This window comes from Colletotrichum fructicola (assembly GCF_000319635.2).
Source record: "Colletotrichum fructicola Nara gc5 chromosome Unknown KSG_Nara_v1_contig04, whole genome shotgun sequence".
NCBI lineage: Eukaryota > Fungi > Ascomycota > Sordariomycetes > Glomerellales > Glomerellaceae > Colletotrichum > Colletotrichum fructicola.
The window spans coordinates 969114-990714 of record NW_027094054.1 but is presented as its reverse complement, the minus strand read 5'-3'; the positions used below and the strand labels follow the sequence as shown (position 1 = coordinate 990714).

Genomic DNA, 21601 nt, shown 5'->3' with positions numbered 1-21601 from the left:
TGAGGCTTTTCAGAATGAAGGTGAGCTGGATGGATTCAAAGTCGCAGCCAGATAAAGACGTTGCCGGGTCGTAGGACTCTGCATTTTTGAAGTTGCGACAGCACATATAGTTCTGAATCAGAAACCTATTTCATCTGCCGCTATCGCAGGTTATTGATGTCGGACATTCAGAACATCGCCTTTTTGTTGATCCCCAGGCGAGTTTTACAAATCCACAGAATGTGTTACATTTCGAGGCCAGATTTAGAGAGGCTTCTAACTTTACTAAGTGGTATGCTGCTCACGCCTTTTCGTAAAGTGCCAACGCTCTCAAAACCTCATGTCAGACGCTAAAAAGGTGGCCTACTTAGAACCCATGTCACATTTTGACGCCATGTCAGCGTCAAGCATTTCAACTCGCGCCCTTGTGATCCGACCAAACCAATTAAAGAGAAGTTATAGCTGCCTGTATCTTCTTACCTTGTTTCATGTTATCATGTCTACCAACAATCTGACTCAGAGCTAGGATGAAAAAGGATGGTTTGCTTGTCATTTGAACAGGGCATCAATACCCCGCGCCTTTCCAAGATTGCAGCATTCATATAATATCTCTCCGGCGGGCGACGCACGTTACATATTCAAAGAGGCTTTCTATTCCTTCCATCAGCTGCCCTAGTCTCGTCAACTATCTGCGATAATGATTCTCATCATTGGCGCCGGCATGGCCGGCGTAACCCTCGCACGCTACCTCCACTCCCACGACATCCCCTTCCGCATCTTCGACCAGCAATCTCAGTTCAAGAACCAGGGCTTTGGTCTTACTCTCCGCTCAGACACCACCGCCAAGCTCCTCCCGCTTCTTGGCCTAGGGGAAGACGACTTTGCTACTCGCGTGGCTGTGGATCGCAAAACTGGCAAGACGAACACCTTCTTGGTCAACTTAACGACAGGCGAGAAATTTGCGGCGGCGAGCTTCAAAGAGGGAGCGAGCTCGCGAGACTTCAGGACAAATAGAGAGAGGTTGAGAGGCGTCATCATGGGTGATTCTGCGGGGAGGGTGGAGTATGGATGCAAGCTGCGATTATTTAGTTCTACAACTTCCGGCGTGCGTGCGGAGTTTGAGAATGGGATGGTGGTAGAAGGTAGTGTGCTGGTCGCCGCTGATGGGGTGCACTCACTCATCCGCTCACGCCTGCTCCCGCATTGTGTCCCGCAGGACTGGGATGGTGTCATGGTGAATGGCACATGCCGCTTCTCACTTGCAGAATGGGACGCGAAGATTAGACCGCACATCCAGGATGCGGCGGTGTACCCCGGATTCGGGGATCAAAAGGTCCTCGCCCTCACCATTTATGATGCCAACTGGGACCCCGAGATAGGTTACGTCGATGTGTCGTGGGGCTTATCCAGAAGGAGAAAAGAAGGTAACGATCCGCTGTTCGTGAGATACGGGGACCGGTCGTTCGACAAGGGGAGTGCGCCAGACGCTTTCTGGGACGAAGTCGAGGCGTTGCCGCCGAAGGATCTTGTGGAACCGTTCAGGACTGTCTATGAAGACGTGCGAGCGCGAGGTGATAGAACGATTCACCATCAGCTTGTAAGCATGTTGATTCCGAAAGACGACCTGCTCGCCGAGCTCCAGTCGGACAAGGTTGTTTTCATTGGCGATGCGGTGCACGATTGGTCCAACCATGCAGGGACGGCGGCGAACGCGGCGATCCAGGATGCGCTGGCGTTAGGAGAGGTGCTGAATGGGAACAGGGGACTGGAGGAGTACTACGAGGAAAGGTATCCCAGCTGGCTGGGCAGTTACGAAAAGAACGGAGAGGATTTCCAGACCTTGCATCGGCCGATGAGCGAATGGAGGGCACTGTTGGATGTGCAGAAAGCGGGCCCGGATAATACGGAATTGAATCAGACTGCGGCTCATGCTGCACAGCTATAGAACCAGGTGCCTACATGCCATTCCATAGGTTTCGGTATTAGGTATGTGATAGCTCAGAAGCTCATGTAGGCAGTCGACGACATCGCATTTGCGTACTGAGAACATGGATAAGACAGGATGCAGCAATTCCGAAATGATGTAACCATTTCCTCATGCAGGGATGCGCAAAAAGCAACAACATGGCGATGTGTAAGAAATGACTTTTAGATTCCAGCATTTCCGAGGAGAAAGATGCCACTAAATTCAAGCTAGAGCTTTCCCATGATGACGCGATGCTCGCAAGTGAAACCAATCTGCTGTTCAATCCGCGACCCGTATGATGGAAATGGGCCCCTTTTCTTCCTTATGTAGATGTGCCGGGAAACACAACCATCATCACCCCAAAATGTCGATTTCCCACTCATTCTCTGCCACTTTCCGGAACCAGATAGGTGATGGTCGTGCTGAAGAAGATAATCTGCTATCAGGAGAACTGGTCAGCGAAGATTCAGCCATTAGAACAGTTTTTGTACTGACGGAAAAGCTTTGAGACATCATGATTGATCCTCAATCCTTCTGTGCCTCCTGAGAAGGCTCTCCGGTGAGCTTCGCCTTCTTTGAAGATGCTTCGGGGACATTGCTGCATCATTCCCGTGTCAGTGTGATATCATGATAAGTATGCAAGCGAAAGAACTTACCCGCCAGGAGATTCTTCTCGCTCTCTCTTCTTGGACTGAGAGGGAAGATTAACGGTCTCATACTTCCACTTGTCGAAAGGAATGGACTTCTTCTTCTTCTTCTTTGCAACCCCTTTGCCAGTCTTCTTATCGGAAGGGGCGTTCTTCTTCGCGCCAGTTTCGGCATCTTGTCCATTGTCCTCGGGAGCACCATCATCTTTCTTCAAAGTAGCAGTATGCTTCTTCTGCTTCTTGTCCTTCGAGGCGGTAGACTTCTTGGCACGTGCCTCCTCTTCGAACTCCTCATCAGAGATCTCGCCATTGTACCACATGGCGTAACGGTTGGACTTCTCCACCCACTCATCGAACATGCTCTTCAGGCCCCAAATGTACTGGTTGCTGAAGGCCCACTCATAGAACTCTCCCGGGATAGTTCCGCGTCTTCGCTTGAATCGTGAGAGAAGGTTCTCGCCGACAACTGGGAGGCCTTGCTCCTTCCATTCGTCGAGCTTCGTGGACGAGACTGCCAGGCTCACGATGAGGCTTCGGTACACGCCGAGCAGGGTGAACTGATCGGAGGGAATGACGCAATTCTCGAAGCCAAAGTCCTTGAGAGTCTGCTCATCGGTGATCATCTCGTCGATGCAGACGGCTTTGTGGAGGATTTCTCCGGTGGTCTTGCAGCTTGCGAAGCGAGAGGCGTTGTTGTAGGTGGCCATTTTGTAGCTGAGGGAGTCTTTTTTCCGAGATGGGTTAGTTGATGCTTCAGCTTCAGAAGAGGAATGGTGTTTGATGGCATACCTGTTGCTTTTGTTATGTATTGTAGAGGAAGATTGGATCTGTGAAAGGCTTTTGTTGAGTTGTAGGTTGGAGAGTCAAGATCTTGGAGGTGAGTGGTGGCGAGAAGAATATTTATATTTGTGGATGGGACGTGGCTCCTGCACTACAAATCTAGTGGGAAACGTTCAAATCGGGTAGGATAGATGTGAAGCCAATGGAGAGCTCTTTCCCCGTCACAGTCAGTTGATAATGAGTTTTAGAAGGAAAGTGCCTCGCATGTCTCGGGATCAAGCAACGGTGGGCTGTTTAGGGCAGGTACGCCGTATCCTGGGTCCTCCCTGATAGAACGATGAGAGACGGGATAGCAAAAGATCAAAAAAAGAAAGAGAGAGATATTTTCACTGCAGAAGTTTTTGAAAGGTGCAGCTGGTAAGTACTCAGTCTGTGATGATTGTTCTATGAAGCGGTCTTGCTGTTTCAAGGACGCTGGCATCTTCTTTTTCAGCTCTGCTATCTAAGGAAACCACTAATAAACGAGCCAAATGCAGCATCTCAATCGCCCTTTCCTCCAACCAATCTGGTCACTGTATCCGAAACGTCAATTTGTGAGGTCTTCATCAAGCCGTGAAGCACATGTCAGTTAAGCGCAGCCATGTGGATATGGAAAGCGAAGCTCGCCATCGATTCTTCCTTCTTCTTAGATACGTTCACCCTCCTTGTCAGCAATGGAATGCAGGAGCAAGCGTCGGACCCTGCCGCTCAGGTCGTCCTTCTCTGAGATCGCACAATTGCAAAACCACTTGAGCTTGTGGGTAAGGAGTATTCCAGGGTAGACATAGAACAGGGTGCCCATGCGCTCGAAGAGGACGTTCTCCTTCATCCGAATGTCCAGCTCGCGTGTGCTGATGTTATGGTAGAGCACCACACTCTTGTAGGCAGCAACCAGCTGTCTCTTGCTGTAATTATTGATACAGGCATCGAAGCGACAGTCGGTCAGGGTCTTCTGGTCAGTGGGAACCTGGTTGATGATGATGCTCTTGGAGAAAATGTCGGCGGTGGTTCGGGGTGGCTGGTCCACACAACGCTTAAAATGCTCCGCCCACGAACCATCAATTATGGGACCATACCTTACTGACACGTGGAGGTGCAGATGAAAGGGATGGAGTACATGTTGCACTTGCGCATGGTGTTCTGGCCACAGATGATACACTGGCCTTTAGTCTTTGACTGGCGCTGAGGCGCTGGCTGGTCCTTGAGCTCTGCGTCCGAGAGAGGGTCATTGCCGGAATTGCCGTTGTTGTTGGCCATTGTGTTGTTGTCTGCTGCGTTGCTCAAACGTGTGTGTTGTGACCATGAAGGTTTTTTTCCTTTCAGTGAAAGATGGAAAGGCATGCTTGTGAACGGAAGCAAGTTTGAGATGAGAGGTCTTGCGACAGGGCTACTCAAGACTCAGACCTTTGTATTTAGCAAGGTGAGTTTGGCGGGTATTGCCTGAGGGGGAAACTCAAGGTGACTTTTCAGGTGATGGTAAAGTGGAAGTCGGTAGGTGATATTCAAATAGGAAGGAACTCTAGGCCGATCTTTCCTTCTGGGCTGTGGTAGGGCAGATGACACGGCAGAAGGGTCCGAAGCCGACGGGGTACTTGAACCGAGGGACTAGGGCTTCCAGTCACATCCAAAGAATGGGTCCTTTTGCAATGAAATTACTGTCACCGCGATTTCTGTCTACCCAAGCAATATTACCTATGCGATGTTCACACTGAAGGCAGCTCAGAAGGCCTGCAATCCTAAAGCCCTTCCGGGGGAGCCGCCTCTCTTGTTCCACCTCCTCATTACTCATACCTCCCTCTATCAAAGGCTATAGCTTTCCGCCTCCAAGTGCCAATCAAACAATGCTGAAAGCGCAAGGCTGCTGAAACAAGGCTAGAAATATTCATCAGTAAAGCATTTGACTTGAATGGCAGTTTTGACCACCTTCATGCTGCCTAGGTCTCAGGATCAGCAGCCGGTCTCTCGAAGACGACCCTGTTCTCCGCGAACCAGTCACGAATTTCAGGACTGAAATCCTGTGGTCTAGCGTGGATCTTGTCGCCAATGGACTCGTACAGCGTGTCCTCCAGCATCCAGACATTGAGTTCCTCGGAGGTCACACTCTGGTTCTTGACGAGGTCATGGTAGAGGGTGAAGAGCCTGACCCGGTCGGATGGCTCGGGGCAGCGACTGAAGCCGTAGTCCTCTCTGGCTTGAGGGTGAGTAAGCATCCTGCCGCGGGTCACGGCCTCGACGATGATGTCGGCGGTTGTCTCGTCGCGGTTGTCGCAGAGGCGAATGTGCGCGGTCATCTCCTCGTGAGGCTTGTCGGCAAGGCCAAGACGCATGTACTTCTCGCAGGACCTGCAGCAGACCCAGTCCTGACCACATTTACTACACTTGCGAGAGGTGGGGAGCCTCTTGCAGATGATGCAAATGCCCCAGGTGCCCAAGGGGTTCGGCGACTTGTAGGGTTCGGCCTCGCAGTCAGGCATCGTCCAAGCCTCGCACGTGCCCGCGCTCCGGATGGCGTCGATCAATCTGAAGAAGTGGTGGGCACCAGGAGGGTGGAATATGAGGGGGTACTCGCCCTCGGGAAGAGACTCGCGGTTGGGAGGGGATGCGCGGTTGGGAGGAGACTCGCGTTCGGGAGAAGGCTCGTTGTCGGGAGGAGAGGCCGACATTGCTGGATGTAAATCGTGTTTGGTTTCCCGGGTTTGGTAGGATTCAGAGCAGATTGTTGAATGATCTCTTGTGTTGTGCGGCAGAAGTTGGAGAGCTTGATAGACGGACGTCTAAACTGAGGGAGAATCTGGAAATCAGTCGAAGATGGAAATCCAGGCTGGCCATAATGAGGTGAAGTCGAAAAAGTGGGGCTCAAGTGGTTCAGTAGAACACGCGAAGTTGTGGAAGTAGGAAGGAACGCACCCGCAGGAAGAAGGTACGGGTAGGAAGGAAGGTGCAGGCAGGCCAAGTTGAAAGCGCTTTTTTTTAGTAGCACTTGCACTGTCTCGAGCAACCAAACGTTGAACATGGGGCATGCAGAGGTCTGTCAAAAGAAGAGACTCCATGATATAAGACAATTACTGGCACTTTAGGTTGATGCTTAGAACATCAGCATCTTGAATCGACTGCCAGCTTCAGCTAAACTCAATCTATTGAGAAGGTAGGAAAGACGAATCGCCCAGTCCCAAAATATCCGAAAACTACCCATTTTGTCCGAATGCTCCCTTCTATCAGCCCTTTTCATAGCCCAATTCGCTTTTTTCAATGTTCCAAATTTTCCCATTCTATCCCTGGCACATCTGAGCTAATCCGCCAAGCCGCAAAATGAACCTCAAAGCGCAAAGACTGCAGATCAAAATGCAGACTGAGTATCGTTAGCAAATGATGCCGAGTTGTAGTTGAGTGGAGCTACTCACTGAAGAACCTTGGTTGGTCCTCTCTTGTTTTTTGTTGGCCATCAGTGACCTTTTCACCATGACCCGCCGTACTTCTCATTTCAGGCCCATCTCCATACCAGTTCTGGAGGGATAAGACGCAATGATCCATACGGATCACTTCCTCAGTCCGACTGGAGCTTCTCTTGCTTGCGAGCGATCACATCCTCGAAAATGCCCCGCGCCGTGTTGCTAAATCCAGCGGTCCATAGATGAGTTCTCTTGAGCCACTTGAGATCATCGAGAATGATCAGGTCTGGACGGGAGAGAAATAGCATAGCGATGCGCTCAAACAGCTTGTGCTCCTTGACCCATATCTTCATCTCGTGGGGTGTGACGTCCATCTCGCGAATAATAGTCGTGTACATCTTGAGAAGCTTCCGGCGATCGATAAAGCTGGAGAGCCAGTAGAATTGGTAGTCGCGGAAGGTCTCGGTGTCTCTGGGGATTCTGTTGCTTAGAACATCCTTGTAGAGAGTATCGGCGGAAGTCTCGGCGACGCACATATCGAAGTGATCAGAGTTAACGTCATCGATAACGGCGATTTGCTGACAGTCCATGCTACAGATCATGACGTCGTTGCAGAGGGCGCATGTTCTCAAGGTAGGCTGTTTGCACACGATGCATCCATCATCGACGTCGTCGACGTCGTTAGCGTCGTGCACACTATCGCAGCTGTCGACGACACTGGGGCTCGACAGCAAAGCGACACCCTGGTTGTAGTCGTGGTCCTGACGTTTCTGCTGAAAATCTGGAAGGAAGAGCCCAGACGTGTCGAACTCGTCTTCGTCGTCAGATTCCACGAGATGTACGTTCATGTTGGGCATTCCGTGTCTAGTCTCTGAGGTGGATAGATAGAAAATATCAAATCGCTTGAGGCATGAATCCTTTGTTGAAATTGAAAGCTGAGAGGAGCTGAGTTGGGTTGGTTGTAGAGAGAGAAAGGAGAAGCAGAATGGGTTGGAGGATGAGGCCTGATATTTATAGACGGAAGACTAGAGGCGGAAAGTGAGAGAAAATTGAAGTAGCAAGGAAGGTGGCGTTCGCGGTTACTTCTTGTCGTTCAACGGGCTCTTAATCCCAGAAGGCAAGTAAGTTCCTATGTTGTTCCTGCATCATACAAAATAGGAACAAGTCGGAGGTGTGGCCGCGGTTACCTTTCCCATTCTTCTAGATTATATTCCAGGCAAGCATAATCGAGTATCTTCTGGAAGCGCCAGCCGTACTTACCTCATCTCACTTAACAGTACGTTTCTTCACCATTTTGATTGCAATGAACTCTCACTATTTTTTCGGGCCAACCATCCTTGGCCATTTTATCTCCTGCGCCAGGTGTGCCAGCCCGCTGGTTAATGTCTCCATAAGATTCATAAACCACGCATACTGTTCTTCACGCCGTCTCAATCACGACCGTTCTTGATCCACTCTTCCGCCTCCATCTCGCCTTCCAGCTTCTGCCGCGCAATCACAAACTCGATTGTAGCCCTTGCCTTCGAAATAAGCTCACTCTCCCACAGCGGCGTCTGCTTGAACCACTGCAGGTCCCAATAGCCATGCATGTTCGGGTACGACTGGCACAGCACCGCAATGCGCTCAAACAGCTTACCCTCCTCCCTCCAGAGATGTATCTCGCGAGCGCTGACGTCCATCTGATAGATGGCCTGCCAATAGAATCGCAGAAGGCACTCCCTGTTTGTGGGGCCACGAATGTCGAAGACGTCGAAGCGGTAGTCCTTGACCACGCGCTGGTACATCTCCGGGAAGTTTTCCGCGCAGTACGGAAGCCATTCCGCGGCGGCAAAGATGTAGAGCAGACTGGCGGTCGTCTTGGGGTTGAGGACGCACTCCTTGAAGTGGTCGGCGCATGAGGCCAAAGGGCCGGCGAAATGACCGCCGACGAGCACGAAGCTCTTTTGGCATCGCAGGCTGCAGATCCAGAAGTCGTTGCAGAGGGCGCACTTTCTCGAGGTGCGCTTCTTTTGGCAGACGGTGCACAGGCCCTTGACCTGTTCCTGCTCTGTGGCCTTCTTGTTGGCGTTGGCGGTGTTGTCGGGACTGGACTTCTGCGAACGGCCTTCGGTATGGGAGCTGCGGTCGTCGGACTTGTCGATGTCCGTATCCTTCAACCGCTGTCGGCCGCTCCAGCGATTAAAATCCTGTTTGATTCTGGCGGTCCAATCAGCGTGCTCACGGCGGTCTTTCTCTTCAGAACCAAGGGTGTCCTCGTCCTTGGTTTCGTTGGCAGGACTGGTGTTCAGCGCAAGACCCTCAAGATCAGAGCTACAGTCGTCTGGCTTCTTGATTTCTGTCTGCCCCAACCGCCTTTTGGCGATCGTCATATTCATGTCCCGTTGGAGACACTCGGCGAATTCCCGGACAACGCTGTCCTCTTCAAGGTCTGTGAGATCATCATCTGACGAGTAAGAGTCAATGGAATCAGAAGCATAGTACTTTTCTTGTTCGTAGCCGTTCCACCTGTTTTGGATTTGGGGCATTTTGAGGCTAGTTGATGTGCCCAACAGAATGGCGAGCGGTGTTTGGAAAAAGAGGAGAAGCCGAAAGGATATTGGTCGTGTAGGGAAAGAAAGATGAGGGAAGGTAAGCGGAATGGTCCAGTATTTATGTCAGTACCTAGCCAGTCATGGTGATGTGTGAAGGGTTCAGAAAAGTGATTTATTGAAAGTGATCCCATTCACCGTGATAAAAGTATAGGTATGACGGTTGAGTTACTTCAGAAGACATGGGACGATGGCAAGGAATGGCAGAGACGCATGATGTAGACACCATCCTTTAGAAAGCTATGCTAGCGAGTTCTCCCTTCCGCAACCGATTCACTGATAATCCCTGCCCGCCGTGTGCTCATGCAAGACCACGAAGACCATAACAGAGCATGAGCTTCACTACTTCCCCCGAAGAAGACTAATGCAGTGAAAACCAAAAGCCCGAATCTCCTCGGCTTCAAGTCAACCCACACATCCCAGGAAGCAAACCCGAATCTACTTCTCCTGCTCCATCGCAGCCTTCTTCCGCGCAACCTTGGCCGCAACCTGCTGCGCCTTGATCTCCTCCGCGAAGCCCGCCAGGTTCGCGCCAGGCATGTACATGATCGGCGCGAAGGGCATGCCGCCCGGGCCCGTGAGGTGGTGGACACTGGCTTCGCCGCTGTCGTCGGCCGCAACGCCCGCCTCGCCGCGCGCCTCGCGCGCCTTCCGGCTGTCGGCGACTTTTAACAGGCCGTCGCTCATCAGCTTGACCTGCTCGAGGAAGTCGGCCTTGGTGTTGATGGGCTTGGCGCCCGCGGCGTCCATGTAGGCGCGCGTCTCGGAGTTGGCGTAGGTGGTGTCCCAGATGTAGCGGTTGCGGGTGAGCCTGGTTTCAGTGTCAGTCTGATCGTGTCAAAGAAGGTGGCGATGGAGAGTAGGTACCAGCTGAAAGTATCCTTCAACTGATTCATCTCCTCCCGACTACCCCCGCCCGCCTCCAGCGCAGCTCGCAGCTTGTCCTGCACATTCTTCAACAGCACAGCCTTTCCCTCGCCCAGTCAGGCGTGCACCTCGCCCGAGGTGACGCTGAGCGTAGTGACCATGAGGTGGCGATACACATCCAGCAGCTGGTAGCCGTCCGCCTGGGTGACGGTGCGGTCGAAACCGAAGTCCGAGACGGTCTGCGGGTGGACCGGGACGATGCCGGTGACGATGTAGGCCTTGAGTATGTCGGCGGTGTTCATGTTCGCGAAGTCGATGCACTTGAGCACCGGGCAGGTGGCGCAGGGGTTGGGCTTGGTGGCGGCGCGCTTCTGCTTCTCGTGGGCTTCGACTTCGGCGATGAGCGCGTCGCCCATGGAGCAGAGAGACTCGAGGCCGGCGTCGTGCTCGGCTTGCCACTCGGCGGCTGCTTCGGCGAAGAGGGCCTCGTCGGACTTGGGGATGGAAGACATGGTGGGTTAAGGGGGTGTCTGGGTATGTTAGTTGGGGATTGGTTGTGCTGGAAGGGGGCCTTACATGTTTGAAGAAGTTGTGAGTGGAATAGAAAGATGAGTGACCGTTGATGAATGACGGAGGAAACAGTCTTAAAAGGATTCCAGAATTGAAGAAGGAGAAAAGGAAAAGAAAGAGAGGTTGAGGAGGTGTCGAGGCAAAGGAGGAAGAGATGTGGACGTGCCTGTGCCGGTGGTGGTGGGGCGAGGTCGTAGGTGGGTGCGGCATCTGGCAGCCTCGAGCAATTTAGTCGATGCGCGTTTGCAAACGGCGAGCATCGAGGCGGTCAGGGGAGAGTAGTACTTCACTTCCGTGGAAGCCTACCAGCCGCAGTTGCCCCTGATCAAGAATTCCAGATCGTGAGATATCGATATTTGCCTGGATTGCCTGGATCAGAGGCAGCCATGATGCAGGCGGAGACGAAACAAGCGTTATCACTTGCTACAGGCATGAGGTTTCACAGGAAGAGATATTGTTAACGGTGTCATGTCATTGGTATTACGTGAGCTTCTTGTTTTCAGGTCATCATTGGACAGGAAGCCATTCATGAGGCCATGATAACCGAGCTACGTATCATCTCCAGCGACTAGAACCTCCATCCTAGCCAGCTTGATGTTCCCAACTCCAACCCATCCGTAAAATGTCTTCAGATCCCATCACATTCTCGAAACTTGATAGCAGATGCTTCCCATGTATGTCACTCAGTGAGAGACAATAGCAGCAAGAACACCAGCCGCAAACGAGACTCCAACAATAGCCGAGCCAAGAGTAACCCAGCGTCCAGCCTCTCTCATCTACTCCACCACACATCAGCCAACGTTCTCCCCATCTTCACTCCAAGGGCTCACTGACCTTCTCCTTCCGCTGCTCCTCCGCCTTCCGCTTGCTCTTCTCCTCCTGCGCCTCAAGGTACTCCTTCTCCGCCGACGCAATCGCCTCCGCGTACGTCTGGCCAGTGCGCACAATACTCATCACGCACTCCTCATCCGCGCGCATCGTCTTAACCTCGTCGGGCGGTCCCTGGTCGCTGTACGAGTAGAACATCATGACCTTGTTATCCACGTGCGGGCGCGTCAGGATGTACGCAATGTACTCGCCCTTCTCGGCGCGCGCGTCCATGTCCTCGCCCATGAGCTTGTCCCAGCCCGCCACCTCCTTGGACACCTCCGCGAGCTGCGAGCCCGCGGGCGCGGCCATGAAGGCCGCTTCGACGGCGGCTTTGTCACCGTCGCTGTTGAGGTCGTCGAAGATGTGCTTGTGCGCGCCGAACCAGGTGAGCGCGGCGGCGAGGTCAGGCTGCGTGGCGGGGGCGCCGGCGTGCTTCTTCTGGAGGCTGTTGAGGCGGGCGAGCATGGTGTCCTTCTCGATCCACTTCTGGATGTCGGCGGGGTCGAGGGACAGGGTGTCGACGAGGACGCGGTAGAGGGCGAGCAGGGCGAACTTGTCCTTGACCTGGTAGGCGCGGTCGAAGCGGAAGGCCTGGGCCATTGTGGGGTCGAGGGGGGGCATGTCACTGTCGATAGCGGCGCGGAGGGCCTCGGCAGGGGTGGACGAAGAGGCAGACTGTTTGTGACCTCGCTCCTTGGCGATGCACTTCAGCTCCTCGTCGGCGACCTCCTGGACCTTGTCGCGGATGTCGGCGACGCACTCCTCGGCGTCGAAGTTGACCTTGACCATCTTGTCGGAATGGCAATCGCTGTCTGGTCAGATGTGTTAGATGAGTATATGAGACGGTAAGGGCAAACTTACCGGATTGCAATCGAGTAGTTTCCTTTTCTCAGAGATGATCTGTCGTGTGGATGGTGTTGGTAGGTGGAAGGTTGAGGTTGCGGGCGACTGTCTGCTAGAAAGGTAGGAGGGGAAGGGGCCCAGCTGCCGAATCTCCCCTTTGACGGGGCTTCACATGGCAACGATGTTGGCGATCCGTCAGAAACTCAGTCGATCAGGTTGAGGTAGACAAACGGCAAGCGGCCGGGCGGCCATGCACAAGGATGCATTGTTTGTTGGGGCCGAGATGCAGAACATCATGCCAGATTGAGAAAGAGTGCAAACGAAACAGTGGCCCAGGGATAGAGTGGCTTGCGGGATGCTTCTCACAATAGATGGAATGGGCATGAACCAATGCCTGCAGTCATTTAATGTAGTTTCTTGTTAATTTCATGCCTATCTCTTTGTATTGCTCGTATTTGCGGTGTAGCTGTTCTCCTGATTCTCTTCCCCCTTCATGTCCGCGATTATGGGCGACATCGTCAAGCCATGCTGCTTCCCATGCCAAGTCACGGGTAAGCCCCATCTCACCCACTGATCCAAGATACACTCGGTGAAAGTCTTAGAATGTAATAGCGTTCGTACTCCGACGAATAGTGGTTACGGCCGACGGCAGTGACAGCAGCAGGAACCGGGCGACGGCGACGGGCGACGACGACAGCACGGCAACAGCTCAAGCGTCCATGAGTCTGACCTGATTCAGCAGCTTCTTGAATCTCTGCTCCAGGTCAGGGGTGGACCAGAGGGAGCGAATCTCGCCCTCAGCATCCTCGTGGTCCCAGACCCACTGGTTGTCGTTGGCGAAGGCGACGAGACTGGCGGGGACCTTCTTGTTGCTGGCCAAGGCCGCCTTCACCTGTAGACCCAAGCTCTTCTGGCCCTCCTTCATCCACTTGTGCACAGTCATCTCGGAGATGCCACAAGTCTTGGTAAGCTGGCCGTAGATCTTGAGCAGCTTGAGGCGCTCGAATTCGAAGTGGCAGCGGCGGAAGCCGTAGTCGGTCAGCGTTTGCGGGTCGGTAGGGTCCCGGTTGGCGGCAACATCCTTGAAGAGGATCTCCGTTGTGGTGCCCGCCAGGGACACCGGTTTTTCGCTTCCATTGGTATTGCCGGCAGGGTCGGACGAGGTGTTGCCATAAACCAAGTCTGCGAGCTCCTTCACCTGGGCGGCGACATTCAGCTTGCCAGTCTCAATTGCTCGCTTGACGCTTGGATCGTTGAGAATGGTCTGGGTCATCATCTCCTCGTATCGCTTTCGGTCTGGGCATCGGTTCTTCATGTAAGCGTCGATCTCGGGAAACGACATGGACTTTGTAGTCTGGGTGCCGGCAGCAGTTGTTGCGCCAGTGGGGTCAAAGCCGAAGACGCGTTGGTTGAGGACAAGCCAGGAGTAGCAGTGCGCGGCCGCCCTGGTGTTCTTGCTGCGCAGCTCACGCTTGAGATTGCCGATGAAGTTCGGGATGGTGTCGGAGCGCCACTGGTGGAGAGTCTGAGGGGTGATACCGCTGGACTTGAAGAGGATGTCGTACATGTTGTAGAGAGGGACGACATCGGTCAGCGAGCGGCAACGGGCGAAGCCGTAGACGTCGAGGGTCTCTTGGTCCTTGGGGAGCTCATCTCGAGCATTGGCAGCGAAGAGGAGTTCCGCGGGGGTGGGTTTGGTCTCCATGATGATTGACCTGCGATGGTCAGTTACTAGGCAGTTCAAGTTATTGGAATTTCATCCTACCTTTCGCCGTGGTGGTCTTGTGAGAAGTTTGTATGGGCGGTGCGTGGAAGAGAAAGAGGGTTTAGCTTCCGCTAGGAATGGCAAAAAGTCAGAGGTGAGGTTTGCCTTCCCTTCTTCCTTCATAAATATCAGAGCAGGCAAGAGGTATCCAGCTACCTGGGTTGCGTGCCTGCCAAATCCAGGTAGGGCTGGTAGCTTGCTTATGTCATTGATGTTCCAAAGGCCGTCCTGTCTTTCTCGGTTTTCCCGCTTTCCGTGCTTGTCTTTATTTCCCCCTCGTCCTTGAGTTTAGGTTGTTGTCAATTTATTCTCCCGTTCTCATTTTCAATCCTCATCGCCATCCACCATCTCATCCCCGTCTCTTTACCCGGATCCATCCCCGTGCTTTCTGTGGTCCTCGTTTCTGTCTCCCGTCTCCCGTCTCCTGTACCCCCCATCTTCATCCCCAGCCCTTCACCCCATCTCCGATTTTCTTCCTCCGTCTTTTCCATCCCTCCTGTTACTTTTATGCTCCTTATTCTTTGTCCATTCTTCGAAATATGCATTAAACATTGCGAATTACTTAGCCATCTTACGAATAATAAGTAGCAATAGACCTCTTAGTTAAGCTTTGCATCATTATATTTAATGAAGCCTTCCCTTAGTGACCATTGATATGCAAAATATTCGCTCTGAACAGCCTTCTTCCGACCATTACTCAGTTAAAAGCTACTACTATGCCTTCATTACCAAGTTTACTTCCTCGTCACAATTGCGTGTTGTCAACAAAGACGCTGCATCCTACACAGTTGATACCTAAGAGTTCATAAAGCAACGAATCCGGATCAACATCAGAGTAAAGTAATCTAATCCCCTCGAAACCTTTTTCGAAATGTGATAGTTCAACAAACGACATTCGGCACGCTTTGGGGAGGAATGTCACGATGCGCGTCTCTTACAAACGGCCGTCATCAAGAGTGGGTCGACTCCTTACTCGTCATTGGCCAGCGCCCGGACCTTCACCCCCCAGCCACCGTCATGGCGCCATCCCTGTTCCGTGAGTCAAAGGACCTACCACCTGCCTTCGTCCCCCCTTCAAACATCGCCCGGGACCTCATCCAATTGGCAAACCCCGTCACACAAACACACCCAACAGCGAGCAAGGAAGATGCCGCCGAACGACACCACCCAGGAAGACGTCGCCCAGCAGCGGCCGCTCTTGGCCGACCCTCACGAGGAGTACGGCGCCACCGAAGGCGGCCCGGACCGCGCCGTCCTGCCCCCCGAAGTCATCGCCGACGAGCGCGGCGCCGGCACCTTCACCCGCAACCTCGGCGCCGTCGAGGCCTTCGCCATCGTCATCAGCATCGTCATCGGCAGCGGCGTCTTCACCTCCCCGGGCTCCATCGACACCAACGTCCCCTCCCCCGGCGCCGCCCTCGTCGTCTGGCTCGTCGGTGGCGTCCTCGCCTGGACGGGTGCCGCCTCCATGGCCGAGCTGGGCACCGCCATCCCCGGCGAGGGCGGCGTCCAGCCCTTCCTGCGCTACATCTACGGCGACGTCTTTGGGTTTCTGGCCGCCTGGACCTGGATCGTCGCCGTCATGCCCGCCACCCTCGCCATTTTGTCGATTGTCTTCGTCGAGAGCATCTACTCCGCCGGCGGCGTGACCGACCAGGCCGGTGCCCTCTCGCACAAGCTGTTTTCCATTCTCATCCTCATCGTGATGAACGGCGCCAACTCCATCAGCACCAAGGCCAGCACCCGCCTCAACAATCTGTTCGTGGTGACGAAGTTCGTCAGCATCGCCGCTGTCGTCGTTGCTGGTCTCGTCGTGGTTATCATCCAGGCGGCAGACCACGACCGCGACATTGGCGGCCGCGACTGGTTCACCAAGCCCTGGTTCGAGAGCCGCAAGACGGTCCTCCCCGGCGGCGAGGAGATTGACTGGACCAAGGTTGGCGCGTGGGACATGCTCGGGTTCTACTCGGCTGCTCTCTACGGCGCCTTGTGGGCGTACTCTGGCTGGGACAAGGTGAGTCCTCCCTTCATCTCACGAACATGCCGTATCTAACATCTAAAGGCCATCTACGTCACGGCTGAGCTGCAACAGCCCGCCCGCCAGCTCCCTCTCGCCATCAACTCCGCCGTCCCGACAATCATCCTGTGCTTCCTCGCCGCCAACGCAGCCTACTACATCCTGCTGCCCTGGTCCGTCGTCTCAACCACAGACAGCGTCGCCGTCGTAAGTCTCGCCATCTTCCATCCCCTCAACCCCCCACTAACCACCCCCAGACCGCAATCAACCGCCTTCTCGGCCCCGCCTTCGGCATCCTCGCCGCCGTCCTCATCTGCCTCGTCGTCGCCGGCTCCCTCCTCGGCAACTCCTTCGTTGCAGGCCGCATGACCGTCGCCGCCGCCAACTTCAACTGGCTGCCCAAGTTCCTCGGCGCCGTCGGCCGCCTGAGCATCACCTCCGACGCCCTCGCCTCCCCGGCCGACTCTTCCGACGGCGAGTCCCCGGCCAAGGAAAAGTCCGACGCGCCCCTCAACGCGCTGCTGCTCTCGACCGTCCTCTCGGCGCTGTACATCCTCTTCGGCAACTTCCGCGCCCTGCTCACGTTCAATGGCCTCGGGGAGTACACCTTCTTCTTCCTGACCGTGCTCGGCGCCGTGGTGCTGCGCGTGCGCGAGCCCAAGATGCGACGGCCGTATAAGCCGTTTGTGCTCATCCCTGTTGTGTTTGCGCTTGTGAGCGGGTTTGTTGTTGTGCGTGGTGCTATTTTCGCACCGGTGCAGGCTGTCATTTTGATCGTGCTGTGGTTGGTGGGGTTGGGATTCTACTGGGCTAGACGGAAGTACGCTGCTAGAAGTGCGAGGACTGAGTAGATGGGCCGTCAAGTTCTGTTTGAAGAGACGGGTTGGATACAGCTTTACATTCTCCAAATGACTCAATCTAGAAAGACAGATACGTCGATAGACTAGACCCCATACACAACTCTTACAATTCCTCGCTCTTCTCATCCAACTTGGTCGGATCATCCAGATCCTTAAACAGCTTCACGCCCCAGTTCCTTCCAGGGTTGTTCAATCGGTGCTTCTTATCCTGCTTGCCAATCTCCTCCAGCTCCTCCTTGCTAAACTCCACCTCCAGCGCCTCCCTGTTGCTCACAATGTGCGAGTCTTTCGTGCTCTTCGGGATCACAATCGTCCCGCGCTGCACGCCCCACGCCAGCACCGCCTGGAACACGCTCACCCCCTTCTTCTCCGCGACACCCTTCCAGAACTCATCATCGAAAATGGCCGGGATGTCGTCGCGGTACGTCGGGTTCGTGTTCGCCAGCGGCGAGTACGCAATCACCTCGATCCCCTTCTCCTTGTGCCAGTCCACAAACTCCTGCTGCTGCAGGTACGGGTGCGTCTCAAACTCGTGCGCGTACGGCTTGATCTCCGCCACTTCCAAAATCTTCTCGACATCCGCCTTCGCAAAGTTGGACAGCCCGATGTGGCGCGTCAGGTTCGCCTTCACGAAGCCCTCGAGCGTCTTCCACGTGTCGACGATGGACGTGTCGCGGTCCAGCTGCGTCGTGCCGGGCACGAAGGCCACCGGCCAGTGGACCAGGTACAGGTCGAGGTAGTCCACGCCCAGGTCGGCGATGGACTTTGCGATGGCGGCCTCGGCTTCCTTTTGGCGGTGGTCGGTGTTCCAGAGTTTGGAGGTGATCCAGAGGTTCTTGCGCGCGACGCCGGAGGAGGCGATGCCTTTGCCTGTCTCGTCTTCGTTTCCTGGGGGTCACCGTCAGTACTACTCATCGCGCAGACCACGCAGGGAAGACGAACTGTAGATCTTGGCAGCGTCAATGTGGTCATATCCAACCTCGCCCAGCGCAAACTCCACGGCGTGCGCGACCTTGCCCTTGTCTGATAACCAGGTTCCCAGGCCGAGGGCGGGGATCTTGTCGAGGCCGGGGAGGGCAGCGTGGGCCAGCCCGGCGGTGGCGGCGGCGGCAGCTAGCGTTTTAAGGTACACCATTATTGAAGCTGTTTTCGTTGCTCTCGCAGTTTGGCGATGGGGTTGTTCAACCTTTGTAAAAACGAAAGAGGGGGGTTGCCCGCCTTTTTGATTCTCTTATCATCCCAAAATTGATAAACATGCTCCTCCCACCCCCTGCTCAGTCAATCGCATCATCCATCCCCGGCTCCCCTCCCCGCTGCGGAGGTGCACGGCAGATGACATCATCCACCTCCTCACTTTCACCACACTGCATTGACACGCGCAACGTCGCAGCTCGAGCACGTCAGTTCGGGTCAATTGGATACGTTACTTTACTCTGAGCACGCATTGAGCATCGAGATGGGATGGGATGTCTCGACCTTCAAAGATTCATCTCATCTAGATGTGCCGAGGCTTCATCGCCATCTTGATGGATGCCAGGGGTGAAGATAGGCTATGCCGGAAGAGGAAGATGAAGCTCCGGTGGGGTCCGGTAGGAGGCCATAGCTCCCGGGAGAGCTCCGCCATCGGCGACCGGGGAGGGCCCGTCTTCGGACAATATTCTCCTTCTCATTGGACTTGGGGCCAAAACCAGCTACACGTTCATAGAAAACACTTGATTGTTGCTTGTTATTACTGTAGAAATATGCTAATTAACCAGAAATACGAAACCATCACCACCCTTCGAACACCACATTCCCCTTACGCTGGGTTCACAATCAACTCAACCGCCGTACACCCCGGCATCGCCACCCCAGCCTTGACCGCATACACATGCATCCCCGACCCCGAGTTCCCATCCCCCGAGCTCGCCGCTCTCACACAGAACAGATAATCCACACCCGCCACACTCATCAGCACCCGCGCGCGCCCATCGCTCAGCATCGCATACGAGAACACCTTCATCGCCGCGCTCTGGCTGTTGCTCCAGTACAGCAGACTGTACGACCCGGAGGTCGAGACATAGTAGTACGCGTTGTGCGTCACAGAGTACAGGCTCCCGTCGGCGGCCACGATGAAGGTCTCGCGGCTGCCCTGGCGGTAGTAGTTGTCCGTCATGTGCGTCGCGCCGTCGGAGAGGACGTACCCCGAGTTGGCGTTGACGGCTGGGCTGAGGGCGAGGTAGCCGATTGTGCCGGTGGGCGCGTTGGGGGCCACGTTGATGGTCGTGGTTGAGGTGACGGTCTGGATGAGGGTGAGGGTGGAGGTTGGCGCGGTGGTTGTGGCGGAGGCTTCGCCTGTGGTGAGGGTCTGAGTTGTCGTCGCTGAGACGGTGGCGGTTGTGGTCACGGGAGTTGCGAGAAGAGAGCAGGCGGAGGAGACGACGTCAGCTGGAGGTGAGGTTAGTATCGTGATATGATGAGTGATGGGGGTGAAAACGTACCAGGGAAAGAAGCCAACCCAGCCGGCGTAGCATCCCTCCTTGCCCTCCTCTTAGACGCAGCAGCAACCTCAGGCAGAATGACGACGTCGACAAAGTTGCCATCCGCGTCCTTAGTCCCGTTAACAAGCTGGTCGTCTCTTGCCCAAAGGCCGCGGCGGATCTTGCTTGAATGGTCGAGCGGGGTGAGGTCGTCATGCAGACAACTGCTCGTCGGACGAGGCGGCAGGGCGCGCTTGAGCTGCTTCGTGACAGCGACAAGCTGCGTGGTGGTGCTGTACGCCGTCGCCACCGGCGTGACGGTCGCGACGTTGGTCGTAGACGGGACGGTGGCGTAGAGCGTCGCCGTCGCGGTGGTCGTGGGCGTGGTGTACCCCAGCAGCGACGAGCAGTACGGCTGCAAGGTAGAGGCGACGATTGCCGAGCTGGCGGACGCGACGGGGCACGGGATGCGCGGCTTGCCTGCGTTTGTGGAGTTGGTGTAGGAGAAGCTGTAGGAGATGGTGTAATGGTCGCTCCCGCGGTATTGGCCGTTGTTGGTGGCGTAGCTGGCATCCCAGGACTTGGAGTACTGCGCGCTGTTAGAGAAGAACCGCAAGAATATCGAGGATGAGAAGGAAACATACCAGAGAGCAGTACTGTCCCTCAGGCACCCCGTTCTTCAGGACAAAGAAGGTGTTGAAGAACTGGCACGTCTGGGCGGGCGAGTTCTTGGGCGGGTGGCGGACGTTATACTCGGACTGCGCCGTGCAGGCCGCCGCGCAGAGCTTCGGGTCGAAGGGGCCGTTGGTGAAGATCTTGGAGCCCATGAAGGTGTTGTAGCCAGCGCAGTCGAGGGGCGCGTTGATGCTGGCGTCGCCGAGGTAGACCGCGGGGGCGTACCCGGCCTGGTTGTCGGCGCGCTGGGCGACGTAACCGTTGGAACCCGCAATGACGACCTCGAACTGGGCGCGCCACTGGCCGCGGTTGGTGGTGTAGCTCTCGTAGACGGGGCCGCCCCAGAAGACGCACTTGATGACGTTTGTGCTCGCGGGGTTGGGGCAGCTGTCGGCGGGTTCCTGTATCATGTTAGAAGAGGTTTGTTTTCCAGAGAAAGAGGTGGCATGCTTACGACAGTGGGATCGCGCTCAAAGTAGATGTTGAACGCGACGCAGCCGTTGATGGCATCGCACTTGGCCGCGCACGCCTTGGTGTCGTAGCTGTCGAGGGTGGTGTAGCCCATGTATCCGTACGCACTGCTGGAGGCCTGCAGATTCTTGAACGTGTTGAAGTAGCCTGCAGGCGTGGGTGCATTCTTAGCCGCCGCGGACCTTTCCGCGGAGCTCAAGAAGGCCGCCGCGGTGTCGGGGCTCGGGACGGGCCCGGCGCCGGTGGGCTGCGGGTCGCACGGCCCACGCACGGCGAGACTCCGCTTGTTCTTCTCCGCCTTGACGGGAGTGGTTGCCTGCGGGAGCGGGCTGGCCATGACCTCGGCGACGATGCTGGCAGCGGCGGCGTTGGCGTCGTAGGGCACGATGGTCTCCGCGGCGGCGCCGATGGGGACAGTGGCGTTGGGTGGGGGAGGAGCATCGTCGATGACTTGCCAGACGAGGTCTTGGGCTTTGGCGAGCGCGGCGAGGGCGCTGAGGAGAGGTACGGATCTCATTTTAGCGGTGTCAAAGAGAGACCGCTGGACTGTTGCCAAGTGTTGGAGCTCAGTCTGAGGAAGGGGGTAGGAAGGAGTGAAGCTTGAGTCGATTGCTGTGTGTCCTTCTTGCCAGACAAGAGATGGGATGTTGCACTTTATACAGATTTGTTGATGCCTCTTAGACCATGCTCTAGTGACCGACCGGTTTCTGCCCTCGCCATCACGTTCGTGGTCTGGATGAGCCTGCTCAGCACTCCCCACGGGCTATTTCACGATGCATACAATAGTATCGAAACACAGACTTCATCCCCAGAGCC

At 55.2% G+C, this 21601-nt stretch overlaps 12 protein-coding genes across 12 annotated transcripts; 2 read left to right on the top strand and 10 right to left on the bottom strand.

The window, feature by feature from the left end:
- Positions 1-676: 676 nt before the first annotated feature.
- Positions 677-1924, top strand: vrtH (FAD-dependent monooxygenase vrtH; the record flags this gene model as incomplete). Its single annotated transcript, XM_032024339.1, has 1 exon — positions 677-1924. The coding sequence occupies one exon, from the start codon at positions 677-679 to the stop codon at positions 1922-1924; it is 1248 nt and encodes a 415-aa protein (XP_031878960.1).
- A 546-nt stretch (positions 1925-2470) lies between these two features.
- CGGC5_v007065 (uncharacterized protein) lies at positions 2471-3299 on the bottom strand (the record flags this gene model as incomplete). The annotated part of the gene is made up of 2 exons (XM_032024338.1): positions 2471-2543; positions 2602-3299. The coding sequence occupies 2 exons, from the start codon at positions 3297-3299 to the stop codon at positions 2471-2473; spliced, it is 771 nt and encodes a 256-aa protein (XP_031878885.1).
- Positions 3300-4057: 758 nt separating this feature from the next.
- CGGC5_v007064 (uncharacterized protein) lies at positions 4058-4668 on the bottom strand (the record flags this gene model as incomplete). The annotated part of the gene is made up of 2 exons (XM_032024337.1): positions 4058-4316; positions 4493-4668. 2 exons carry the CDS (start codon positions 4666-4668, stop codon positions 4058-4060), a joined length of 435 nt encoding a protein of 144 aa, XP_031879000.1.
- Positions 4669-5345: 677 nt separating this feature from the next.
- Positions 5346-6074, bottom strand: CGGC5_v007063 (uncharacterized protein; the record flags this gene model as incomplete). The annotated part of the gene is made up of 1 exon (XM_032024336.1): positions 5346-6074. The coding sequence occupies one exon, from the start codon at positions 6072-6074 to the stop codon at positions 5346-5348; it is 729 nt and encodes a 242-aa protein (XP_031878959.1).
- Positions 6075-6955: 881 nt separating this feature from the next.
- CGGC5_v007062 (uncharacterized protein) lies at positions 6956-7648 on the bottom strand (the record flags this gene model as incomplete). The annotated part of the gene is made up of 1 exon (XM_032024334.1): positions 6956-7648. The coding sequence occupies one exon, from the start codon at positions 7646-7648 to the stop codon at positions 6956-6958; it is 693 nt and encodes a 230-aa protein (XP_031878911.1).
- Positions 7649-8230: 582 nt separating this feature from the next.
- On the bottom strand, positions 8231-9325 carry CGGC5_v007061 (uncharacterized protein; the record flags this gene model as incomplete). Its single annotated transcript, XM_032024333.1, has 1 exon — positions 8231-9325. The coding sequence occupies one exon, from the start codon at positions 9323-9325 to the stop codon at positions 8231-8233; it is 1095 nt and encodes a 364-aa protein (XP_031878929.1).
- A 501-nt stretch (positions 9326-9826) lies between these two features.
- Positions 9827-10767, bottom strand: CGGC5_v007060 (uncharacterized protein; the record flags this gene model as incomplete). The annotated part of the gene is made up of 3 exons (XM_032024332.1): positions 9827-10199; positions 10256-10332; positions 10384-10767. 3 exons carry the CDS (start codon positions 10765-10767, stop codon positions 9827-9829), a joined length of 834 nt encoding a protein of 277 aa, XP_031878905.1.
- An 871-nt stretch (positions 10768-11638) lies between these two features.
- CGGC5_v007059 (uncharacterized protein) lies at positions 11639-12484 on the bottom strand (the record flags this gene model as incomplete). Its single annotated transcript, XM_032024331.1, has 1 exon — positions 11639-12484. One exon carries the CDS (start codon positions 12482-12484, stop codon positions 11639-11641), a length of 846 nt encoding a protein of 281 aa, XP_031878904.1.
- Positions 12485-13247: 763 nt separating this feature from the next.
- Positions 13248-14243, bottom strand: CGGC5_v007058 (uncharacterized protein; the record flags this gene model as incomplete). Its single annotated transcript, XM_032024330.1, has 1 exon — positions 13248-14243. The coding sequence occupies one exon, from the start codon at positions 14241-14243 to the stop codon at positions 13248-13250; it is 996 nt and encodes a 331-aa protein (XP_031878906.1).
- Positions 14244-15450: 1207 nt separating this feature from the next.
- SLC7A9 (b(0,+)-type amino acid transporter 1) lies at positions 15451-17171 on the top strand (the record flags this gene model as incomplete). Its single annotated transcript, XM_032024329.1, has 3 exons — positions 15451-16317; positions 16366-16527; positions 16578-17171. 3 exons carry the CDS (start codon positions 15451-15453, stop codon positions 17169-17171), a joined length of 1623 nt encoding a protein of 540 aa, XP_031878997.1.
- A 112-nt stretch (positions 17172-17283) lies between these two features.
- Positions 17284-18315, bottom strand: CGGC5_v007056 (putative oxidoreductase; the record flags this gene model as incomplete). Its single annotated transcript, XM_032024328.1, has 2 exons — positions 17284-18068; positions 18123-18315. 2 exons carry the CDS (start codon positions 18313-18315, stop codon positions 17284-17286), a joined length of 978 nt encoding a protein of 325 aa, XP_031878909.1.
- A 663-nt stretch (positions 18316-18978) lies between these two features.
- Positions 18979-21302, bottom strand: CGGC5_v007055 (uncharacterized protein; the record flags this gene model as incomplete). Its single annotated transcript, XM_032024327.1, has 4 exons — positions 18979-19607; positions 19661-20228; positions 20284-20715; positions 20769-21302. 4 exons carry the CDS (start codon positions 21300-21302, stop codon positions 18979-18981), a joined length of 2163 nt encoding a protein of 720 aa, XP_031878945.1.
- Positions 21303-21601: the final 299 nt, after the last annotated feature.